At 50.0% G+C, this 23,847-nt stretch overlaps 9 protein-coding genes across 9 annotated transcripts; 5 read left to right on the forward strand and 4 right to left on the reverse strand.

Annotated features, from left to right (window-relative positions):
* Positions 1 to 1,533: 1,533 nt before the first annotated feature.
* CI109_104905 (serine/threonine-protein kinase ATG1) lies at positions 1,534 to 5,244 on the forward strand (the record flags this gene model as incomplete). Its single annotated transcript, XM_032007743.1, has 9 exons — positions 1,534 to 1,704; positions 1,988 to 2,125; positions 2,224 to 2,446; positions 2,500 to 2,698; positions 2,750 to 3,768; positions 3,820 to 4,683; positions 4,748 to 4,869; positions 4,936 to 5,089; positions 5,153 to 5,244. 9 exons carry the CDS (start codon positions 1,534 to 1,536, stop codon positions 5,242 to 5,244), a joined length of 2,982 nt encoding a protein of 993 aa, XP_031858000.1.
* Positions 5,245 to 6,305: 1,061 nt separating this feature from the next.
* On the forward strand, positions 6,306 to 10,670 carry CI109_104906 (uncharacterized protein; the record flags this gene model as incomplete). Its single annotated transcript, XM_032007744.1, has 12 exons — positions 6,306 to 6,911; positions 7,112 to 7,418; positions 7,608 to 7,928; positions 8,028 to 8,143; positions 8,208 to 8,226; positions 8,293 to 8,397; positions 8,470 to 8,523; positions 8,595 to 8,824; positions 8,889 to 8,956; positions 9,033 to 9,184; positions 9,260 to 9,395; positions 9,470 to 10,670. 12 exons carry the CDS (start codon positions 6,306 to 6,308, stop codon positions 10,668 to 10,670), a joined length of 3,315 nt encoding a protein of 1,104 aa, XP_031858001.1.
* Positions 10,671 to 10,885: 215 nt separating this feature from the next.
* On the reverse strand, positions 10,886 to 11,940 carry CI109_104907 (uncharacterized protein; the record flags this gene model as incomplete). The annotated part of the gene is made up of 5 exons (XM_032007745.1): positions 10,886 to 10,978; positions 11,185 to 11,382; positions 11,572 to 11,690; positions 11,772 to 11,844; positions 11,911 to 11,940. 5 exons carry the CDS (start codon positions 11,938 to 11,940, stop codon positions 10,886 to 10,888), a joined length of 513 nt encoding a protein of 170 aa, XP_031858002.1.
* A 282-nt stretch (positions 11,941 to 12,222) lies between these two features.
* On the forward strand, positions 12,223 to 13,882 carry CI109_104908 (uncharacterized protein; the record flags this gene model as incomplete). The annotated part of the gene is made up of 9 exons (XM_032007746.1): positions 12,223 to 12,267; positions 12,339 to 12,376; positions 12,439 to 12,525; positions 12,615 to 12,661; positions 12,829 to 13,055; positions 13,178 to 13,321; positions 13,425 to 13,538; positions 13,659 to 13,754; positions 13,826 to 13,882. 9 exons carry the CDS (start codon positions 12,223 to 12,225, stop codon positions 13,880 to 13,882), a joined length of 855 nt encoding a protein of 284 aa, XP_031858003.1.
* A 248-nt stretch (positions 13,883 to 14,130) lies between these two features.
* Positions 14,131 to 16,390, reverse strand: CI109_104909 (uncharacterized protein; the record flags this gene model as incomplete). The annotated part of the gene is made up of 6 exons (XM_032007747.1): positions 14,131 to 14,442; positions 14,528 to 15,008; positions 15,080 to 15,169; positions 15,247 to 15,397; positions 15,592 to 16,003; positions 16,085 to 16,390. 6 exons carry the CDS (start codon positions 16,388 to 16,390, stop codon positions 14,131 to 14,133), a joined length of 1,752 nt encoding a protein of 583 aa, XP_031858004.1.
* A 526-nt stretch (positions 16,391 to 16,916) lies between these two features.
* CI109_104910 (uncharacterized protein) lies at positions 16,917 to 18,828 on the reverse strand (the record flags this gene model as incomplete). The annotated part of the gene is made up of 8 exons (XM_065967577.1): positions 16,917 to 17,370; positions 17,443 to 17,558; positions 17,625 to 17,688; positions 17,754 to 17,869; positions 17,925 to 17,982; positions 18,048 to 18,155; positions 18,266 to 18,486; positions 18,646 to 18,828. The coding sequence occupies 8 exons, from the start codon at positions 18,826 to 18,828 to the stop codon at positions 16,917 to 16,919; spliced, it is 1,320 nt and encodes a 439-aa protein (XP_065823649.1).
* Positions 18,829 to 19,414: 586 nt separating this feature from the next.
* On the forward strand, positions 19,415 to 20,294 carry CI109_104911 (nascent polypeptide-associated complex subunit alpha; the record flags this gene model as incomplete). Its single annotated transcript, XM_032007749.1, has 3 exons — positions 19,415 to 19,797; positions 20,038 to 20,213; positions 20,278 to 20,294. The coding sequence occupies 3 exons, from the start codon at positions 19,415 to 19,417 to the stop codon at positions 20,292 to 20,294; spliced, it is 576 nt and encodes a 191-aa protein (XP_031858006.1).
* Positions 20,295 to 20,785: 491 nt separating this feature from the next.
* Positions 20,786 to 21,755, reverse strand: CI109_104912 (uncharacterized protein; the record flags this gene model as incomplete). Its single annotated transcript, XM_032007750.1, has 6 exons — positions 20,786 to 20,821; positions 20,965 to 21,018; positions 21,094 to 21,184; positions 21,371 to 21,519; positions 21,640 to 21,663; positions 21,723 to 21,755. The coding sequence occupies 6 exons, from the start codon at positions 21,753 to 21,755 to the stop codon at positions 20,786 to 20,788; spliced, it is 387 nt and encodes a 128-aa protein (XP_031858007.1).
* Positions 21,756 to 22,078: 323 nt separating this feature from the next.
* On the forward strand, positions 22,079 to 23,409 carry CI109_104913 (uncharacterized protein; the record flags this gene model as incomplete). The annotated part of the gene is made up of 4 exons (XM_032007751.1): positions 22,079 to 22,136; positions 22,195 to 22,262; positions 22,397 to 22,726; positions 22,828 to 23,409. 4 exons carry the CDS (start codon positions 22,079 to 22,081, stop codon positions 23,407 to 23,409), a joined length of 1,038 nt encoding a protein of 345 aa, XP_031858008.1.
* Between the last annotated feature and the right edge of the window lie 438 nt (positions 23,410 to 23,847).

Genomic DNA, 23,847 nt, shown 5'->3' on the forward strand with positions numbered 1-23,847 from the left:
CTGTTAAAGCGGTGTACTTGGGGGCGGAGGCGTTGTACTTGCACACACAGTGTGTATGTGTTATTGAGCAGGGAGGCTGCACGGTGATGTTTTACGTTTATGCTCAGACTTTACCACTAGTTGATCTACGCGTCGCATGATTTGATTTGCATCTGATTAGCTCTTGTATTGTGCGTCGATCATCACTATAGAGAGCTGACGATCGATGGGTTATATGAGTTGACAGTTGTAGGAGTGGGAACCGATCTACGGATGGGGATCGCAGGAGTGATATGTTATTATTTGCTTATCTCCCCCTCTGCCCGTATTAAGTATAAAACTGATGCTAACACATCGGAGATTAACCGAATACAGTAACACAAACAACAAGTAGTAGTAACACAATCATAGCGGGGAATCAATCATCCTTCCTAGTAAAGACATACGCACCCCTCCCTTCCTCCCTCCCTCCCTCCACCCTACTCGCACGTCACCTCTCGCCATCCACCATCCCATCAACCCTCACATCTCCGTTCTTTACACGCACTCACTCACTGAACAACTACATACTTCCCCACTACCTACACTTCTAGACCCAATCTTATACATCACTTGCACACGAACATACGAGTATTCGTCATTTGCTGGACCGTGAACCGAGAACCGATTCCAGCTATCTCTCCAACCCCCATAACCGGTAAATCGTCATATTGACTCATACCACTCGTGTTGTGCCACCCACCCTTGTACCCGATCAGTCGCGCTCCCCGTCCACAGAGGTCGATCACATCACAAACCTTCATCTGTTCACTAGACCAACATCTATTTCATCTTCATTTCGACTCGAACTCTTTGCGTGACGCGCGTGCATACACACGATAAATCGCATCGCTCAAAGAGATTGGTCAGCATCAGTATCAATATCTACACTACTTCCACACATCAACGTCTGATCGGTATCCATACTTTCGATCACGCCACCGCTCCTTTCACTCTGTGTCACGTATTCATACAACTCCATCACGCGCGCACTTCCAAAGAGTCGTCCCGTCCTTTCATCGACTCATCATCGGTGAACTCGGGTATACGCTGCCGGTCATCAACATCACACACATACCTACCCTTCGGCGGAGTGAAGTCAACTTGAACTGGAACGAGGGATCAAAGCACCGTCTTTCTGACAAAGCGTCACGTCGGACGGACAGTAATACAGTCATCCTTGGTAACCCTCAGCACGGATCACCGACCTACCTGTGGGCACTTCAAACCTGTCGCCACACGTCGTGATAGATCGGATCGACACAATCATACCTGAAGTAGGGCCCCTTGAGGCCGTCAGGCCAAGACATTTGTTCATTCATCAGGACCTTTGTTTTGTGATTCGTGATTTTGTACAGTGATTGAGTACCCGATCGTAGACGAGAGGACAATACAAACCACCACTTCGGATAGACACCCTACCCTGTTTGGACCGCCCTGTGAACCGACCTCCACTTTCATTACCACTTCACTTCCTTTTCACTTCGTCCTCTATCACGCTTTCATTCATCAATCATGCCAGATTCCAACTCACAACCACCCAGAGGGGATAAGGAGCGGGATAGAGAAAGAGAAACCGGACACTCCTCGTCGTCGAGACACCACAAAGAGAGAATAGGGAACTATGTGGTCGGAGCAGAGATAGGGAGAGGGAGCTTTGCAACAGTGTACAAAGGTTATCGATCGGTGAGTGATGTCCTGTAATCATCAACGCGAGGTATCGACTCTGTCGCATCTCCCTCTGGCCCTCCATCTTGGTAACTTTTGGGGTAGTGAGATAGTTCAGCGCTGATATCGCCTCTTACCTTTCCTCCCTCTTCGTGGTTCATACGTATCATCATCGATCGCGTCATCCTCTTGTTGCCCGTTCACCGAATCACTTCCCCACCTATCTCTAAATCCATCGTACCCTCTGTGAACCGTGCATTCACACCTATCGTATTTCTGTATCTCGCCTCGCGACTCGTAGAAGACCAAAGCACCCATCGCGATCAAAGCCGTCTCCCGCCAGAAGCTCACCACCAAGCTGCTCGAGAACCTTGAGAGCGAGATCAATATCCTCAAAGTGATTCATCATCGGAACATCGTTGCCCTCGAAGATTGTTTTGTGAGTATGACCGCCCTTTTCTAGTCACAAAGATTCCTTCTATCCTCTGCCAGGTCATGGTGCGTTCTGCATTGAGCTAATTGGGAACCTTTGCTCAGAAAAACGACACACATATCTACCTAGTGATGGAGTTTTGCTCGGGATCAGACTTGTCAATATATATCAAGCAGCGAGGGAAACTACCCACACTGGATTTCGTTCCGAGACCAGGTTCAAGCTTGGCTAAGATCAAGCCCAATGACGAAGGCAAGATCTTCTGGCCTCATCCCGCGTCCGGTGGTCTTGACGAGAAGGTTATACGGTCCTTCCTCGGTCAGCTAGGTAAGCGCAACTGTCGCATGCTCGTATAAGCGAACTAACACTCTTTCTCACAGCCTTGGCCATCCAGTTCCTTCGAGCAGAAAATCTGATGCACCGAGATATCAAGCCACAGAACCTTCTCCTACAACCCGCCACTGAAGCAGAGGTCGCGGAAGGTCATCCATACGGTATACCGGTCCTCAAGGTAGCGGACTTCGGTTTTGCCAGAATCTTACCTGCTGCAGCGATGGCCGAAACTCTATGTGGTTCACCGTAAGTGTAATCGTACATCCAAAAAGGGACGAAAGCTGAATCTGATACCAGATTATATATGGCTCCGGAGATCCTACACTACGAGAAATACGACGCCAAGGCTGACCTCTGGTCTGTCGGTGCTGTTCTCTTCGAGATGGCTGTCGGTAGACCTCCTTTCCGAGCCAACAATCACGTTGAGCTTCTTCGAAGGATCGAGAAAGGTCAAGACGTGATCAAATTCCCCGACGAATCGTCAAAAGACGCTCATACCGATTCAGGCCGATCTACACCTATCCCGGTAGTTCCGGTATCCCCGGACATCAAAGCTCTGATCAGGGCTCTGCTTAAGCGCAAAGCGATCGATCGAATGGGTTTCGAGGAGTTCTTCAATTGCGGAGTATGGGATGGACATATGGTGGAGAGCACAGAGGAAGAAGGGACGTTGAGCCTGGAAGCGTCAACCAACAGCTCTGCTAACCTCGATGCGAGTGATGGTAGAATCAGGAGGATGGTCGCCAGTGTGGAGCGATCGAAGGAGAGGCTCCGTCCCACTCGAGCCCCACAACCTATAGCCACTGACGCGGCTCTCAACCCTCAACCTGCGCCTAGGCCAGTTGGCCAGTCATCCCCACAACCTTCTCAAATCAGAGCTCCGCAGCCTCCGCAACCGATTCGTCAAGCACCGACTCGTCGGTCTGAACCTAAATACTACGTCGGTGATGAGAAACCGCCCACTCCTGATCCCACACCCACGCCACCGCCTACGTCAGCCCCCCAGACCACGGTCCGCGCCAATCCTCGACCCATCATCACCAGCGCACAGCGGCGTGTCTCATCGCGAGAGAAGGATCAAGGTAGTCTGGACGAGACCGAGCCTCTTACTCCTCCATACAATGGTCCAACTCCAAGCTTACCTCGCACAACCACTAGGGGCGTTGGCGAGGGGTCTCCACTAGCGGCTGCTCCGCCGATCACAATGAGACACGATGCGAAGGATGAAAGTGCATTGGAAGGTAGCGAATCAATTGTCGGGACTGATTACGTTGTGGTCGAGAAGCAAACTGTGGAGATCAACGCCTTGGCAGATGGTGAGTTACCTACTGATATGACTGACGGTGACGGTACTGACGTCTTCACAGAACTTGACCAAGCCGCAACCAAGCCAAAGATGTTGGTCCGCCGAAGAAGTTCTCGAGCTAGTGTTGTCACTCGCCCGGTGTCCGCCTTCAAGCCCATCAGTGGAAGCCCGCAACCTTCGGATAACGCTGTTGTTCCCGTCTCATACTCTCCTCCCTTCGCTCTGTCAAGCACCCCTCCATTTGCCATCCCCCAAGCAGCTCGCAGATCGTCCAACTCGGCGATCACCAGACCACCTTCCATACCTCAGAGCTTGAACACCATTTTCCCTCCGACTACCGTACCTGCATCGTATGGGCAAGATGCGGCGGCCAGATTTGGCATCTCCCCTTCCTCTCTTCAGACTGGTGCGCTCGCTCGGGTCCTCACCACCACAGCGATCCGGTTGATCGGGACGTCCGCCAACTCTGCAGCAACAGCCATCGCTCGTGCAGCCGCGAAACGACGGCCAACAATTGTGCGAACGGGAGATATCGATCCCAAAGAGGACGAATTGCTTCGCAGTGTGGAAGAGATTGCCCGAAAGGCCTTCGTCCTCTTTGAGCTAGCCGATGAGAGACTTACTGCTCAAGAACATCTTGCACATACCGCTCGGACTGCCACTCCGCCTGCTGGTCTTACTGGCACGACACCGCCATTTAGCGCGCAAGCAGCGGTTGCGACGACTCGTCGCAAGTCCTCTTCATCGTCCTTGAACAATGAGGTCTGGATCCTTCGTCAACAGGAGGCAGCAGCGACCGACGCCGTGGTGCTGTATGTGAGAGCTCTCGCCTTTATAGCACAGGCTATGGACAAGGTCAAGAGATATTGGAAAGATAGGCGAGATCAGTATGACGAGTATGTGGCGAGTCAGGAACTCAACGAGAGTGAGTTGAAATGAGCGAATCCTAGCAGCTTCGAGCATAGTTTGCTGACGAGTGCTCTGATCAGTGGGGCAATGGCTTCGTGCCCGTTTCAATGAGGTCTACGAGAAGGCTGAATGGGCGAAGACGAGGTCGAGCGATAGCATGCTCTTCCCTGATTGGCTGGTCCACGACAAGGCGCGAGACATGGTGAGTAATTTTGCTACCGACCCTAGTAATGGGTACCGCTAAAGCTGACTTCTGCTCGATCCATAGTCTCGTCAAGCTGCTGTGGCAGAACTTCAAGGTGACCTGGTCACTGCCGAGCAAGGGTACGAGACGTCTGTCTGGTTATTGCAAGCGCTCCTAGATGAGAGTGTATACGAAAACGGCAGGATCAGGGATGATGATAGAGCGACATACGAGAGACGTGAGTTGATCATCTCCTGTTATGCGGTTCGCTCGAAATGTAACTGATCAATTGTCGATACAGTCATGACGCCTATTAAGACTCGTCTTGAGGCTCTCAAGAAGAAGCTGGCCGATTCCAATGCCGCAGCACCTGTCAAGTCCGAAGTCTCGTAATCGTGTGGGCTATTCGAATTCTTCAATCACAGCAACGCTAGACCGGACCTTCGCCATTGCTCGGGATAGTATCGTCGCGTGCCAATCGCTCGCGAGCGGCAAAAATACCGGACGACAACCCATACCGTGTTCAGTGGTACCCTTTGGAAGATATCAACGTCCAGCTGTTTCATCATTTTGAGGCCTTTTCATGTGCTCTGCCTCAAGCCCATTCGGTCCAATTCCGATTCAACATTCCGGTCAGTCTCAACCACTTCCACCCTCCCCACCATCCGTTGTTCGATTCAAGCGAACATCGTGGTTCTCATCCATTTCACTATCCCACCGCGCTTTCCATCGCACTACTACGTCACTACACTCAATAGAGGTCCCTCTCACTTTTTACGTTCACTTTCACATTTCTCCACATATCGCATAGCGTTTCTCAGCAGATACAATTTCCCCTGTTTGTATACATTTTCAGTCAAAGTCCCTCATTCACTTCTCCTCATGTGTGTTGTTTATGGTCCAGTGTTCAGTTGTAATCTTGTAATAGATATATGTGTGCCCAGTATCAGTATCAGACCCGTCTAGATGAGTATGCCATGACATATGTTCGGATCAAGATCAGGTCAGATTTCGGAGCCGGTTCCCAGGAGTGGAGTGGGCAGCGATGTAGCAGGGCACCGTAATTGCGAGCGACCAATATGCGGCGTGCATGTCGCGATGAGTGAGTATGATCAGGATGTGCATGTGATATCAATAGGAGTGGAGGTTGAGCCGTGTGATGCAAGTGTGATCCGACCAAAGTCAGCTGCGTCGCTGTTGCCTGCACATGACAAGCAATACGAGTATCCATTCTTGAGCTATTTTGTTTTCGGTCCGACTACACGCCGAGACCTCCACCGGGGCCGATCGCCGGTCAGCGTATTGTTGAGATGTATAAAGAAGCCCAAGTGGATGCAAGGTGCACATGAGCAGCCGTCTCATATATGCTTGTTGCACAAACCGACTTGTTACCGACTTGCTTGCCTCGGTCTAGATCAATTAAAGTACTCGGTTGAAAGCACAACACTGACACGATGTACGTCGTCAACAGACCTGCCTTCTTGGCAAGTCTGACAATATTATCGCTCTTCTCCTTCTTTGGAGGTGTTTCGGCTCTAGGCGAAGAGAGAGTGATTACGTTCCCTACGGAGAGCGATCTTGATCATCCTGCTTTCGCATGGCTCGGTCAGACTGCGGTCGCATCACAACATATAGGTCAAGTCAACGATCAAATTATCTTCGACACCACCACCACCACCACTACGACTGACGAGAAGAAGGAGACGGAGCACGACTTGTTCATACTTGCTTCTTCCTCTCACGGACATGCTACTCCACTACTTCTCGACTCAAGAGACGATCAAGCGATCCATGTTGCTGCTCAAACTTTCGCCCGAGACGTATACAAAGTGACGGGTCAACGACCGAAATTGTATAACGATACACTCCCAAAGGGAGTCGAGAGAGCTCTCGTCGTTGGGTCAGTGACCAGTAGACTTATCAAGGGTGTTAGAGAACAGAGTCCGCAACAGACGGCTAGAGAGGGATTGGAAGGCAAGTGGGAGAGCTATGATGTCAGATGGGAGGAAGAGCCGGTCAAGGGGTTGAAAGAGGGTCTGGTGGTCACTGGGTCTGATCGAGTGAGTAGCATACGTTCTCGAACCTATCTCGACTGGTAATGTTTGAGCGGTCAAAGAACATTTTCATCATGTCACCCCTGTCCGTTGTCACTGATCAATATCAATGACCATTTCTCCCCCTTCTTGTCAAAACCTCTGGACATCTGCTACCTAATACCTATTTTGTGGTGGTGCTGACTCCTAATTCGACTTTGCCTTAGCGCGGAACAATCTACGCCCTCTACACCTTGTCCGAACAAACGGGTGTATCCCCATTCCATTTCTGGACCGACACCCCCATACGACCCCATTCCGCCGTCGCCTACTCGCGCACCAAATCCCTAACGCATGGCGAACCTACGGTCAAATATCGTGGTCTGTTCATCAATGACGAACATCCCGCAATGTGGGGATGGGCACAACAGCGATGGGGGAGAAAACCTTGGGAACCGGCTTTACAGGTTGAGATGTATGAGGAATGGTTCGAGATGATGTTGAGATTGAAATCGAACTATCATTGGCCTGCGAGTGAGTGCGGCTCGAGCTCTTTTGTTGCATTTGGCTCGATCAAAACCATGCCCACCTTCGTTTCATTTTACCACCGCTTCCCCTTCCTACTTGAACCATGACATGAAGAATCATGTACTCGTCGCTTGGCTCGAAACACAAATGTATCGACCGATAGTCGCTGACACCATTTTCCCATTTCCCACCCAGTGTGGGCAAGCATGTTCGACGTTGACGGCCTCGACGTCTCCTCCGGTCTACCTAAATCCCCAACGCCAGGACCTAACCAAGTCCTTGCCAACAGAATGGGAATCGTCATGGGAACATCACATCACGAACCGATGTCGCGAAATAAGCCCGAATGGGATGCTTATGGCTCCGGAGCATGGGATTGGACGAACAATTCGACTTTGACAAAGTTCTGGGAGTATGGTGCGGAGAGGGCGAAGGGGATGGAAACGCTCTTTACGATGGGGATGAGAGGTGATGGTGATAGTCCGTTAACAGGAGCAAGTAACGAGCTGGTCCAGAGTGAGTATAGAACTTGTTCTTACCAAAAAGATGGATATCTTCATAAGGTCGACGAGAATGTGTGCTGAAGTGCGATACTGTACTTGTTCCAACGATTAGACATCACACATGCGCAACAGGAAATCCTGAAAGACGTGTACGATACAGACGACCTCAGCAAGATTGGCCAAGTCTGGTGTATGTACAAGGAAGTAGGCGGGTATTATGTCAATGGGGTGAGTGACACCCCCTGTTCTGATGTACAACAAATTGACTCGCTAACATATGCCCTTTATCCAGCTTGAGGTCCCGGAGGATGGTGAGCCACTCTGCTCTTCACTAGAATGAAGAAGGACCTTCAGCTTACACACTTTCTTGATATTAGTGACGGTGTTGTTTGCCGACGATAACTGGGGAAACATCAATTCGGTCCTACCACCTGAGCGACAAGGCCACAAGGCTGGTGCAGGTATATACTACCATGTCGATTGTGAGTGTCGTCGTAGAATAATTTCTTTCTTTCTCAGAACTTTAGGACTCATTGTCGTCGGTATGGTTATAGACGTTGGTGCTCCGAGAGATTACAAGTGGATCAACACCATCAATTTGGCCAAGAGTGAGTCGCTTGTCACCAATACTTCTTCGGTGATCCGATAGTCTACTGATAGTGAACGTGTTCATCTTTAGCATGGGAACAGATGAACGTCGCTCGAGCCTTCAATACCACCCAAATCTGGATCCTCAACGTCGGTTCTTTGAAACCCCTGGAAATGCCTTCAGAGTGGTTCTTGAACCTGGCGTACGATAGTGATGCGTGGTCGAGAAATTCGGTTGGGCGATTCTTGAGGGAGTGGGCGGGGAGGGAGTTTGGCGAAGAGTGGAAAGATGAAGTGGGGGACATCATGGCGAGGTACTCAGTGAGTACTCGCTCACACGCAAATTCACTATGTCGGTCAGACGCTGATATGGAACATTCAACAGGTCTATGCGTCTCGACGAAAGGCAGAAATTGTTGACTCGAACACCTTTTCACTGATCAACTATGGAGAGTGAGTCTACGATCCATTTTATCCAATGTAATGTCCCTCGCAAAATGTATTTAGCTAATTGCTTTAAGTCTTTTAGGGCTGAACGAGTGCTAGCGGAATGGGACGACCTGACCCATCGAGCTGGAAAAGTATACGATCAATTACCAAAAGACACGAAACCCGCTTTCTTCCAATCGGTCTACATGCTCTGCGCGGCACAGGCAAACTTGAACAGACTGCACATGGCGGGTATGTACAGTACCCTCGGACCGAGAATCAAGTTTTTTCTCTTCTGGTAGCTGACGATCTACCTTGACTTCGTAGTTGGACGATCGAACCTCTATGCTTTCCAAGCGAGGACTGCTGCCAACGTCTTTGCGCAACAAGCGATTGAAGCTTTCTATCAGGATGCGAACTTGACGGAGACGTTCCATTCGCTGCTCAATCGAAAGTGGGATCAGTGAGTGACCAAACTTCTCTACGTGACAGAACGAAGCTGACAAGGTGACTCGTCGTTCCTTTCGCTCCTCACAGTATGTGGGATCAAACTCACATCAACTACTTTGCGACCCTTGAACCTATTCGTGATTCTTTGCCGCCTGTCCGATTTGTCAACCCTTATCAACCTTCTCGTCCCGGTATCCCAATCAAAGAGCACGCTGTCGCAGGTCACGTCGCCTATATCCGACTTACCGTTGAGAATCTCTATGGGGCTTGGCCCGGAGATACGGGATTCAATTGTGAATTGGGCTACAAATGTCCTGATCCGACAGTCTTCCCCCTAGACCCATACGGTGCTCAGACCAGATGGGTTGACGTGGGTGCTGGAGGACCGAGAAATACCAGTTTCAAAATCAAGTCGGATGAGAAATGGCTGAAAGTCAGTCAGGATAGAGGTAAAGTGAAATGGGATGGAAGTGAAGATGTTAGGATTTACATCTCGGTAGATTGGGATAAAGTCGACACCTCTTCCTCTGCAAAGGTGATCAAGGGCGAAGACGGTGTGTCCAAAACGGAAGGACATTTGTTGTTCCAAGCGGACGACCATACCAACGTTACGGTGACTGTACCGATCATCATCCCTCCTTCTCCACCGGGAGATTTCCACGGCCATGTCCAAGGTGATGGTTACGTCGTTATGGAAGCGAGACATTTCAGTCGAAATACCTCGGTGGAAGGATATGCCTACGAAGAGATCGAATGGTACGGTAGGACAATCTCAGGATTGGAGATGTTCCCGGTCTCAACGAAGAATTTCACACTTGGACAAGGTCCTAAACTCGAATACGATTTCTGGTCTCACGATACTTCTGACAGTCTGGTCAATCTCAACGACGAAGATGAAGGAGAAGCAACAGTTGAGGTGATCGTCCAAATTGGACCTTCGAACAACTTTATCTTGGGCAAACAACTCACTCTCGGTGTTCAACTCGATTCTCTCCCCCCAACCGAAGTTCACCCGATCCCACTTGGAGATCTAGGCGACGATCAACGTAAAGGCGAAGTTGGAGCTGTCCCTAAAGATTGGTTCGACGTCGTCATGAATGAAATTAGGAACGTGACCCTTTCTATCCCCGTGAAAGATGAAGATACGTGGAAAGAGGCAGGTAAACATACGGTCAGTATTTGGGGTATGTCAGCGGGGATCGTGATAGAGAGGATTTGGGTGGATCTGGGAGGTATCAAAGAGCGAGGCTACAGTTATCTAGGTCCACCAGAGAGTATCCGTGTGTAGGCCAGAGAAATACCGCAGAAAAGTCAGTCTTGAAGGAAGAGATTGCAGCGTTTAGTAAAAGTCAAATGGTAGTAGCAATAATCTGTAATCGCAAAGAAGGAAAAGAAGTGTCAGAAAAAACCAATGCATTTCTCAAGCATGCCTGTAATCGTTCAAAAGTCAGCAGCTGCTGACACAAGCGAAGAAGACCAAGTATAGACCGACACTAACCGGTATCATATCTCCCCTCCTGCTTTTTGCTTCGCCGCCAAGTTCTCCAGTCTTTCTCTCTCTGACTCCTTCTTCTTCTGCGCCGCGATCTTTCGCATCTACAAGTGGAGCGAGGCAGGTTGTTAGCATTGCACTGGACACGAGGGCATCACGACGCGAAAGTCCCTTTCCAGCTCCACAGCTCAAGAGCCTCTGCTACTTGGCCCATGACCGGATCCCTCATTCCGAACCGCCAAGCGATGTGGACTGTCCTTGCGTCCAGCTTCTCCATACCAGCAATCAATATGACTGTACGAAAACTCACCCTCTGTCTTCTACCCTTTCCTCGCTTCCCCTCATTACCCAAAACCACATCCGTATACACCTCCTTCCTCTTCTTCGCCAACGCCTCTGCTCGTGCCTTCTCCTTCTTCTTATCTCGTTTCCGCATCAAAGGCGCGAAAGATGATTTGAGAAGGTTACCGTAGAGTGTGTGGAATGAAGGGAGGGATGTGGCGGGGATCTAAGTGAGGGGATAATGAAAACGATTAGCACAGGTTGAGGTTGGGGTTTGTCGAGGTCAGAATAATGAGGTCCCAGGGGTCGGGCAGGCGCACAACTATTCGTAGATCGTTGTATAACAAGGATGGAGTAGAGGGAGACGGTGAGGGGAGACGCATAGAAGTTGTGCTGTGAAGTAGAGGAGACGCACCCTCGCTGAGAACTTGTCGTCGCCGTGAGTACATCGAATCAACACCTCATACTCTTGCTCGTCTTCTCCGTCCTTCTCGTCATTTGTCATAGCCACATCACCATCGTCCGAATGTGTCACTGTATGTCCAGGTCACACATGTGAGATCAGCTATCTCACGTTTGCATGATGAGGGTTTAGCTGATATGTATGTCACGTACGTCGTTTGTGGGTGAGCCAGACGGAGTTGGAAGAGGAAGGGTCGGAGAAACATTGTCCCAGTTTTGTGAGGAACTGCGATTATGGTGCAACATCAGCTTCGCGTCGAGATCATGACTCGGTGCCTTGAAGCTGACTTACCTCCTCTGGCGTCACGAGTTGCTGTGGCATTGTTCTATTGTCTATCCTAATTCATGCAAGAGGAGAAGGAACGATATCAATGTTGTATCGACGAAAAGAACGGTCTGTGGATGTGTGGTTGGGGTCGAGTGACCATTCGAAATCGTTTACGTAATACGGGACTCGAGCCTTGTCGGAAGGAGCCCCAGGACGTGGTGACGATGGATCGCACGGTGTCCAGAAAGATAAAACTAGATGATATCTTCTGTTTCTTATTTCATCTATCTAAGGTCATCTTCCACGAATACCATCATCATCAAATAGTTACTAAAAATGCCTGCACCTACTGCTGTCAAATCCCTCGATGCTCGTCTCACCGTAAGTCATAGACACAGCTAAAATGGAGTTCAGCAATTATGCTCGATAGCTGATCGACCTCATGAGGGTAGTTGCTTGACGGGAACACTATCCCCCAATTTGGACTTGGGTGAGCTATCCCTTTCGCCATAGCGAGCGAGTAGCAAGCTGATTCCTGTGATTTTCTTTCAGTGTCTACGAGATGAGCGACGAGGAGACCTATAACGCTGTCAAGTGGGCTCTCGAAGCTGGATACAGGCATATCGATACTGCCGAGTGGTGCGTTGCGGTCGAGGCAGCATTGCGATGTTCAGCTACGTGTGACGGCATGGATTGGCCTTTTTGCTGACGAGCCGAATTCGGAATAGGTACGAGAACGAGAAGCCTTGTGGAAAGGCCATTGCCGATTTTATCAGTCAGTTGCATTCCTCCATGACTCGCACCATGGCCGATGTGCCGCACAGCGCACTGGTCGACCTTGTCTGTCGATCCTCCCCTTCATACCGCCAAATCTCGAATTGCGATCCTTCTCGTACTGAGATGTCACCGTTCTGGGATTCTTGCGCTAACATACGTGTTCAGAATCCACCTCGACCCCTCGATCTGAGATCTTCCTCACCTCCAAACTCAAGCACAACGAATCGTACGACCGAACTCTCTCCGACTTGAAAAAGTCGCTCAAGAGAGCAGGTGTTGATTACTTTGATCTTTATTTGATGCACTCTGCGATTGGAGGTCCTGAGATCAGGAAACAGGTCTGGAAGGCGTGTTGCGATGCGAAGGAGCAGGGACTCGTCAAGTCTATCGGGGTGAGTGGGACTTCTCCACCTCAACCTGAGGGTGGTATCTCAGTCCTCTTGAGCCATCACGTTGAGAGTGAGAATGTGATGAGCAAGGAAGATGATGCTGATATAGTGCTCTGACCACACAGGTCTCCAACTTCGGAGACAAACACATCCAAGAGATGATCGATCAAAAAGTCCCTCTTCCCGTCGTCAACCAAGTCGACCTTCATCCATTCATGCGACATCCCGAGATCGTCAAGATCTGCGAGGACAACAAGATCATCCTTGAGGTAGGTTCATCTCTTCCTACCGTATACAACAGATTCAAACTTTGTTTGACTCAATCTAAATGTGATACTGACATGATCTTTCTTCGCGTCTCGTCTTGCGTAGGCTTGGGGACCTCTCGCTAGAGCGATGCGATTCGATCATCCTTCACTCAAGAAGATTGCGCAGAAGAAGGGTAAAGACGTTGCTCAAATCATGTTGAGATGGGGTCTTCAGCATGTGCGTATAGTAGCTTCACTTCCTTATCGCCTCTACTACCCCTACTCGACCGTCATCCTCGCCCAAAGCTACTCGAATAAGTTTGTACTGATACTAACGCCAATGCTGTGGCACATGTAGGGCTTCATCGTCATTCCCAAGACTGTTTCTCAAAAACGAGTCGTTTCCAACTCGCAGATCTTCGACTTTGCTCTCGACGACGAGGAGATGAAAGAGGTAAGTTGAGTCGCTGCGAAACATATTTGAGGTATGCGAACTAAACTGAATGCTGGTTGCGCTCGTTGTAGCTCGACGGATTGGACGAGTATCTCGTTACCGATTGGGATGTTGTTGATTGCGAGTAGAAAGGTCTTGTGTCTTAGAATACAACTTCGGAATGCATAGCAAAAGCACAATTTATGATACACGTCGACTTGGAGCAGCGTGTCGCGTTTTAGATATATACTACCACATAACAGCAGTGGAAGATATCATCACATTCGTCATAGCTACAACCATCTACAGAAGACATATCAACAGATAAAAACATAATATCATACAAACAAAGCAAGCTTGTGCACCTTGCCTAGTACACACGCTGGAGGTGACATCGCTAAACACTGCCTCCTCCTGGCGAACGAGCAACAAGAGGCGTTCTCTCCCCGGGCAGTCGCTGTTCCTCCTCATCTTCCTCGTCCTCGAGTCTCACTCTGCGCATGAACAATCTGGCTGTAGCAGATCGGAATGCCATCCCCCAACTATTCATATAATCTCGAACTGAATGACCACCACCTTCGTTTTCGTTTGTGTTGTCATCGTCCTCGCCACCTTCGGTCGGAATGGTGGGAGCCGAGACGGGGGTGAGTTTCGATCCTTGAAGACTACCGCCAGGCGGGAGAGTCACGTCTGCACGACATGTAGGGCACTGCAAAAACAGTCGAAACCTCATCAGTGCTTGCGCTATGACACGAGGACAAAGAACCTCTCTGAATATTTCCACGCCAACTCACCAGCTTCCTCCATTTCAATAACCACTCATCGCACTCATCCTTGTGAAAGACATGCCCACAAGGCAGTATCCTGACCACATCACCTTTCGCGAACGAATCCATACAAATCGCACATTCATCTTTTGAGAAATACTGTCTCTTCACCCTCGTTTTCCTCTTCTTCGAGGGTCCCGAAGCGGCATCGGAAGGTGGAGCAGCGAGTGGGTCCGGGACGTCAATCGATAATGCTGGCGGGGTCCGAACTTCGTCTGGCGAAATTGGTGGTGGAGGTGGTAAGTTGTCGGCGATGCTTGAGCTTGTACGAGGAGGATCATCGTGATCGTGTACACCGGCGTTCGGAGAAGTGGGTTCGACGACCGGGCTAAGGAGTATTGATCGATCAGAGGACGAATCGTCTTTCTCCCAAACGATATCCGGTGTCCAGATTCGCTCGGGTAGTGAAAGCACGACAAGCGGTGGTGCTCGATCGGCTTCACGTTGGCTAAAGGACGCCCAGAAGCTGGATTGTCAGCGAAATTCAGAGAAGCCAGTCAGACCGGTGATTGTGCTCACCGTGCTACACGGAATCGATGGACCGCGATGGTGGCAAGCAAGAATAACGATGGCATGAGAAGTGCGAACGAGAGCAGGCTTGTCAGAGCGCTGTACAAGTATGGTAAGACCTATCAGCCATAATTCTGCGGCACTTTGCCTTGACCAGTTGGATGACAGTCGCTCACCTGCTCTCGTCTGAACCCTGACTGATATCGACCCATATACCTCGACCTTCTGGTCGACCAGAATCTGTCCCGTTCGCTATCAAGTCCTTCAAGAAGAGGTACGAAGCCCGGGAGACGAACACTGACGGGATGAAGATCTCTTCGGTGTCTTCTGTGGTAGAGCGTCAGCAGCGTCCATAAATGTCTCGTATGACCAAGGATCTCGTCCCCTTTGAAGCTACTACAACTTTAGAGTCACGAGCCATCTCAACTTCGAGACAGAAGCACCGCAATGAACTAGTCCTCCACCGATCTCCGACTAGCGTGAAGTGACACAGGATGTGACAGCCGCCTGCGTATACTCACCTGGTGAAAACATCGTTATCAAGCTCTCCCTCCTTCGTCCTTCCTCATCCGTCTCCCCCAATCTTAGTTGCGAATCACCAACAATCACCCCCGCCGCACCTCTATCCTGCGCTGCTCTGACTTTCGTCGCGAAATCGCACCCTCCTCTCTCTACAAGTGCTATCGTATATGGCGGAGTAGGCGGTCTGCCTCTCCTATTTAGAGGCGAGAGAGGCGGAAGACATGCTTTGTCGTTAGGTGGGGGTGGGGGTGGAGATGGTGTAGAAGTTGGAGATGAAGGGACAGGGAGGGAATGAAAGGGTGTCAAGTAGCCTGAGAGAGGTAAGAGGGGGATAGAGAGATGGGAGGGGAAAGCAGCAGGTCGATGGGGTAAAGTATAGTTTGTAGGATTCGAAGATGGATCATCGTTGATCTGAAGCATCACAACACACAAGCGCAAGTATGTATATATCAGTGTCAACATTTCATGAACTTCGTGCTGAAGCGAGCTCACGTAGACTACGACATTCCCTTCACCACCCATAGCTAACCATCGTGCTAACCATCCTTGTTCTGCCGACGTCCTCGGGACATTCCCATAATCCACCTGTCTTATACCGAAATCATCGTAAAAACCAATTTGTTCCGCTGAATATCTTGTCGCCACCTCCTCTTTATCGTAAATAGGTCGATCGGAATGCTCTTTGAGTACTTCTGTTGTTGGAGAGAAGACGATTGTAGGCGTTGGTAGGACGATACCGCTAGTGGAGAGTGTGAGGGTGGCGAGTGTAACCAGTACAAGGGGGTATGGGGATAACATCCCCGTTTTTGAGGATACGCGTCTTTCTTCTTCCAAACTTTTCGATCAGCTTTGACAACTAGTCGTATAATGATGATAGGGAAGAAGATATATGAGATCGAGATCGAGTGAATCAATTGCTGAAAGTGTGAATGAATATAGGTAGCACCATAGGAATTAACGTTTCGTTGTGAAATGATGGTCGGGAAGTCGTCATCGTGACAACCGGTAACTTAGCCTAGTAAAGTGGCAATACAACTAAGTGCCTGCAGCTACCAGGACGATGGTCATCCAAACGTTCTCGACACTGTCTTGATGCGAGTCGGTGCAACTCAGCAGAACTGACATTGGTTGTCGGCTGTACACTCAGTGATAGCATTGCAGTGCATACTTTGATCTTTAACCAGTCCTTTTACCATATACCACATATACTGAAACTAGACGAGGGGAATGCGCAAAGGAAACGCGCTCTATAATTACGGGAAAACGATCTGTACATACTCCTCCTCGCTCCTTCCTCTACACATTCTACCGCACCTCCTAAATCTTATTGGTCCAAAGACTCCCTCGCTACTGCCTTCTCGCCAGCCGAAGGAGGGTGGTCAAATACGACATCACCTTCTGGTGCACCTGGAGCTGTTGTCAGAGCTCGATTGAGGCTCATCCTCTTCAATCCCTCCTCGATCCCATTTTGTTCGTTCGTGACAGCCGCCTTGTCGGTGTGGTTCTCCACACCTGTCGTCAGAGTCTGAGTCTCAGTCGCACCCGCGGCCGCTGCACCTGTAGCGACGGCTGCAGCAGCACCTCCACCAACACTGGACGATTTCTCTTCATCACCTTGAGGAGTGTTCTTGCCGGATTCAACGACGTGACCGGTAGCCACAGCTCCGGGTGCGGGAACGAGACCGTCAACAGCAGCCTTGATACCGTTTCCAGCAGGTGGGACCCATTTCTCGCCCTTGTCGTTGACTCGAGAACCGTCGGGAGCAATGTGACAGAACCTAGGTAGGGTGATTGACACGTCAGCATTACCGTTTGCTATAGCTATAGCGGAAGTCTAAGCATCTACTCACTCGGTAAGTGTTTGCCAGTACACCTTGTGGTTGAATTCAAAGTTGTTGTCACCACCAAACTCGGCATCGAGTTGAGATGCAGGGCAAAGTTCCACCAATTTAGGGTTGAATCGGATCTGAACACGAGTGCGACGTCAGCACGGGTACCACCTATGACTGGACAAGGGCGCCGTCACACATACCTTGTCTCGAGTGATAGGATCCAGGAAGGGAGAGATACCGGTGAAGAACGCGTTGATCCACCATCTGAGCCGACGAGCAGGTTGACATCAGCTACGTCGCCTGGAACCAAACGGACTCTGCTAACTCACGGCATGTTCACAACAAGACCTCGACCGAGACGCTCGACATAGTGATTCTGCAAGACATGGAGCACCTTTCGAGCTGTTCCGACGGACGGGGTAGTTTGAGAGGTAGCAGATTTATACTGCACCGATACGTCAGCTTGGACTTGGACGATTTAGTCAAGATCATCAGCTCACATCAACGATGATGGCAACCTGCTCCTGTCCAGGGGGCATGAAGTCGAGAGCTCGTTCGCTGCGATCGCAACGGTATGAGCTTCACGCGCCGACATTTACAGAGCTGTAAGTCATCAAACTCACAGATGGTAGATCAAATGTCTGATCTGTCTCGGGCTGACTTCGGTGTTCTCCCTTCCAGGACGCAAGTACAAGACTGGCCTTCCGTCGAGATCGAATCCGTTGAGGATGCTACGATACATGAAAATACACCAACGGTCAGCTATCTATACCTTGCACAGCACCAGAGTCGAGTCTTGGGATTGATAACATTGACAAGAGAACCCTAACATGTCACTTACATCTTGCCGGTCTCAGCTTCGACAGCGACATCTCCAGGCTCGATAAGCTCTGGCTTGTACTCTCTTCTCCATTCCAAGGTCCCCTTGATCCTCTTCTTCGCGTCTTCAAACTTCCATTTGGCCGCTCGCATATATCGAGGGTGAGTTCCGGGATCAGCGAGGAACCGTTGTTCCCATGGGTAATATGGGTCGGATTCTGGCAAAGCGAGGGTTTTGGTGTACTACGCGTGCGTAGCATTAGCTCGCGTCGATGCGAAGAAGGAGTACAACTAAACGTACCTCTTTGAGTTGCTCGATCTGTTCCAAGAATCGCGTGATCAAATGGTTAGCTTAGTGCTCACCCCGCGTAGGGAGAAACGCGATAAGCGACATCAACATACCTGCTTCAACTGATGTTCATCATAGTTCCACTTCTTCTTGACGGAAGATTCTGATGAGGGGATAGTGAAGATATTGCTGTTCTTTTCACCTCCATTCGCGACGGGTCCATCTGCACCTTTGATCTTGTTGAGGGAAGAGGTGGAAGATGAGGCCGATTTGGTGGAGCGAGAGAAGAATGACATGGTGGTTGCTAGTGGTGTTGATGATCTAGTAACAATAGAGAAGAATGAAACGAGGAATCTATCTCTGTCCTTTTGGTTGTGAGACTACCCAAGGTGACTGTATGTATATATCTTATATAAATTCTTTTTCAGGATCAGAGCCAGAGAGCGCAATGAGTGACGAAGTCTATTATCAATCAATTGACCATCCATCAGAGCAGATATAGACCTCCTTGACCGAGCAAAGTTATCTCGGCATGCATTCCCACTCTCCACTCCTCCTCCTCACTCGGTCATCGTTCTCAGGTCTCAGCGTGCAGTGGAAAAAGCATGACAAGCAATTATGACGAGGGGGAGCCGTGGGCCGAGATTTGATCCCGTTGATAAGCAATATACACACTGTCATTGTGATACATTGCCACATCATCCCAAACTGCCACAAATGTCACGAACAGATCACTTTCCACTGTGCCCCGCTTCTCACTCGCTCACTACCTCGCCTGCTCGCTCACTACCCTCAGGGGGTCACTCATCATCACACCTCATATACATATCAGATTCACATCCACATTCTACTACCTCACACACACACACCTACCCACCCAACATGTCCATCGAAAACCTCACCATCAACGACGAGGAGATCCCTGCCGGCGCTACCGTCGACATCCAATCTCGACCTGAACGAAAAGCCCGAAAGGCTCTCGAAGGTCTCGGTCTCAAGCGTGTCCAAGGTATTCAACGAGTCACCCTCCGACGACCCAAGAACGTCCTTCTCGTCGTCGCCAACCCCGAGGTTTACAAGGCTCCCGGATCAGATTGTTACATCGTTTTCGGAGAGGCAAAGCTCGAGGACCCCAACTCTGCCGCTCAACTTCAGGCTCAGGCTCAGCTCGCTGCTAGCTCGCAGGCTGCCCAGAAGGCTCATGCGCAAGGCGGTTTCAAGGAGGGTGCTCCCAAGTCTTTGGAGGACTTGATGGGTGGTGATGAGTGAGTGAAAAACGAGCGAGAAGACTAGCAGTCGCGAGGAGACGAGCGACAGCGAGTCTTTGAGCGTCGGAGGTTGGAAACACGAAGACGATTTGCTGACAATCTGATATCGCTTCCCTTTCTTCCTTTGACTCCACTTACACCTTTTCTTCATCCTCCACTCACTCTTTGTCCTCTGCTCGATCGCACTGGTCGACCTTAACCATCTCCACCGCTTTACCACGTATCCCTACCGCGCAGCGCTCCCGCCCTCGAGGAGTCCGCCGACGGTGCCGAGAAGCCCGCTACCGCCGAATCCGGCTCCGACGTCAAGATCTCCGAAGAGGACGTCAACCTCGTCGTTGCTCAGACTGGTGTTTCCGAGGACAAGGCTAGGGAGGCTCTCAAGGCTGAGAACGGTGATCTGATCAATGCTAGTGAGTCCACCTCCTACCATCTGACCTCGTTCCAGATCTTGACTGATATGGGTTCGATCGTTAGTCATGAGACTCGGATAAATCACTCGATAGAGTAGAGCGAGAGTGATTGAGCGACAAGAGGGTAAGTTGTTTGACTTCATGGTCCGCCTCATAGAGTGAATAGCTGACTTCTAGTCCGATTGCAGAACTGTAACCTCATGGAGGGAAGAGGACGAAAATGAGGCATGTTTGTAGAAAGAGCTAAAACGCATGAATTTGCTTTCTCGATAGGCAGGCGATCTGGGGGGCACACTGTTGTCACTGTCACTTTCGCAATCTGTAGAACATCGATTGTCCCAACCGTTGTCGGGGCTGTTAAGGTGCTGTCAAAGATCAATCGAAAGTGAACAGTAGGAAGATCAAGTCCAGGATCATCCCTACGCTTGAGAATCTGGACCATTTACGGATGTCACAGTGACGAGTATATCTGTCACTCACTGTGCTGTCGATAACAGCCGGTTGCAGACGGGGTATAAGATGATACATAAATGATGTGTTTGGTATAGGGTTCATCCGCCAGGCGAGGCGATCTATGCGGCTGCTTCTTGTCTTTGTTGGCTGTGGAACTGGAGCGAGAGCACTATCAGCATGACAAGTCCTAGTAGCAGAGACAGATATCTCGTTCGTCTCGTCCGCGCCAGTAAGGCGAGCCGTAAAGGACTGTCGAACTGAGGAGCAGAGCAAGAGAAGGGAGAAACACGCGACTCACAATATCTTTCAACTGTCCATTCGCCTCATCGAACTGCTTCTCGAGGTATTTGGCCTATACAACAGCACAGTCCATCAGCACCTTTCTTTGCGAATTTCAAGCACGCTCTGAGCGAGGAGTTACACCCACCTTCTTGGTCAAGTTTGATATTTCCTCAGTCAGTGATTTGTCTAATGTTGAATGTTCTCTGTTGATCTCTTCTCGCGGTTGCTCGATGAACCTATACGCAGGGAGCCATGTCAGCTGGCAAGCTCAATTACCGTGCAGGGACAGCTTTAGCAAATGGTGGCATATCTGCACAACGGGTAAGGAAACACAGAGCACAGAGCGCCATACGAATACGCGATCGCCGTTGGACTTGCTAATCTGACATAAAAGAAAGCGGGAGAAGAATAGCAAGACTCACATCTTGCCGACGCCCTTGTACATCTTGTTCTCCTTTGCTTCCGGTACAGTGCCCAATTCTCTCACTGTCAAAGTGAGGATCTTCTTCTCCTTCTCCTTCGAGGCGATCTGAGCTCGGACGAGCGATAATTGCTTCTGAGCTGAAATGGCCTGGAGACGGGTCAAGATTGGTTCGTGGGAGTGAGTGTTGTAGTGACAGAGTGAGCGGGTAAGTGTTTAGGTTCATGACATGGTCAGCTTTGGCCGAGTAGATTGCACAGGTGTACTAACCTGATTTTGTATTTGAACCAGGATCTAAAGTAAGGCAAAGTCAGCGAAAGCTACAACAGGGTGAATCGGACAACTTAGCTCACCTTCCGCAGCGTATCGTCTGAGAGGTTGGACATCTTGCTGACTATTTCAAAATCGAAACCTTTGCAGTGTTTGACTCGTTGTTGAATGTGCAGCCAAAGTCACCATGAACATGAACATGAACAAGTCAAGAAGTCGAGAAACGCGACGAACAACCGGAGTGAGCGAGAACGGGATTTGCTTCCGTCGTTCGTCGTTGAAATCAAGTGTTGCCACCGACTTTAAACATCATTTCATCATTGATCTTACAACTTTCTCGACGACTCCGCTATTCTTTGCTGCACCTACACTGTCAATCTGAAACGGTCCACGACCTCGCGAGATCTCAGAACACGCATCGCACGCATAACTTCGCAAGATGGGAAAAGCAGAAGCGGGAAGTACAAAGGCGATAGCGAACGCTATCAAGGCGAAGGGTGAGCTTCCGTTTTCTTATGACCACGTGAAAGAGACAAGCTGACTTGTTCTTGGTAGGTTTGGGAAGACTGCGATGGTATTGTCAGGTCTGTGAGAAGCAATGTCGTGATGAGAATGGTTTCCAGGTGAGTGCGGTCTGCTCGACTCTACACCTGTCCTCCTTCTGCATCCCTCAGCAAAGACTGCCTCGTGCTTTCTAGCGTTTCCCTTTACATTGTCAGCGGTATGCTGCAATCGTGCTGATTCAACCCTGCTCTAGGCCCACTGTCGATCCGAGCCACACATGCGTAAAATCATGCTCGTCGGACCCAAAGCCGGCAATGCAATCTCTGAATTCTCCCGTCAATTCCAATACGATTTCGTCCTCCTTCTCCGAACGCGACATCAGACGAACCGAGTGCGTGCAAACGCAGTGTACAACGAGTATATCCAGGACAAACATCATGTTCATATGAATTCGACGAAATGGGTCACGTTGAGTGGGTTCGTGCAGACGCTTGGGAAAGCGGGTATTGTGAGAGTGGATGAGGACGAGAAGGGGATTTGGGTACAGTGGATTGATAATCGGCCAGAGACGTTGTCAAAGCAGGTGAGTGGCGCTTTCGGAACGGGATCTTGCATTTTGGGTCTTTGCGAATGCAAGAGCTGTTCCATCAGGACAAGCACTGATTTTGTTCCTACTTCCACCAGGCCGCACTGCAAAAACGAGATCGAGCAGAGATGGACGGCGAAGAGCGCGAACGACGGATGTTGGAGGACCAAATTGCGCGAGCGAAAGCTCAACTAGGCGACCAAGAGGACCAGAACGTCGGATTACAGAAGAAAGAAGGGGAGAAAATCACACTGAATCTATTCGGTACACCGTCCGACGCTGAAGTGGAGAAGAAACCCGACCTTCCAGCGGACGACAGCGCCAATTTAGCGACAGAGGCCGGACCTTCAAACACTTCGACCGCACCAGCGTCCGCAGCGGCCAAGCCTACATTCTCATTTGGATCATTTTCTACACCATCATCATCGGCTCCCAAACCCCTTGTTAATCCACTCAAAAGACCAGCCCCCGTCAACGTCTTCAAAACAGCCAGTGCGAAATCTGCAAAGACAGATCGAGAAGATTCGTCCAGTCTTCATGGTCATGGAGGAAAGCAATTTGTTAGCGAGGCGGAGAGATTGATGAAGGAGGATCTGGCGAGGAAGAGTAGAAATAATGGCGGAGGCGGGGGTCAGTCGCAGGGTTATAGAGGGATGGGACCCAGTCGAGGCGGTAGATAGGACGGGTCGGTCGATTTTATGTGGCGACTGACGGTTCAGGGAGCAGAACATCTATGGTCACAGTTACGATTTGTGTTGTATGCGAAGGTCATATAGAGACCAGAACTGCCATGCTTCAGTTCCTTATCGCGTGAACCGTTGCACGGAACACCTGGAAGACTGAGACACGTTGCACACACCATCCAAACAATTCATCCACTCCTATTTACACTACTGGTCCCAAATTTTGTGCACTGCCCAATACGACCACTGCCACACAACCACCGAACCCTCAATCCTTCACACCTCCGTTGAAAGCCTTATTCACAATCCTTACCAGCTTTAGCCAGCCGTTCTCTGACATTACCCGACAGGTGTGAGGTCTAATTCCAGCTCAAGGGTGGCTGAAAGCGGTCTGATGAACGTTTCGTTTCCCACGTTGCCGTAAGAACAGGTCGA

Source organism: Kwoniella shandongensis, chromosome 8 (assembly GCF_008629635.2).
Source record: "Kwoniella shandongensis chromosome 8, complete sequence".
Lineage (NCBI taxonomy): Eukaryota > Fungi > Basidiomycota > Tremellomycetes > Tremellales > Cryptococcaceae > Kwoniella > Kwoniella shandongensis.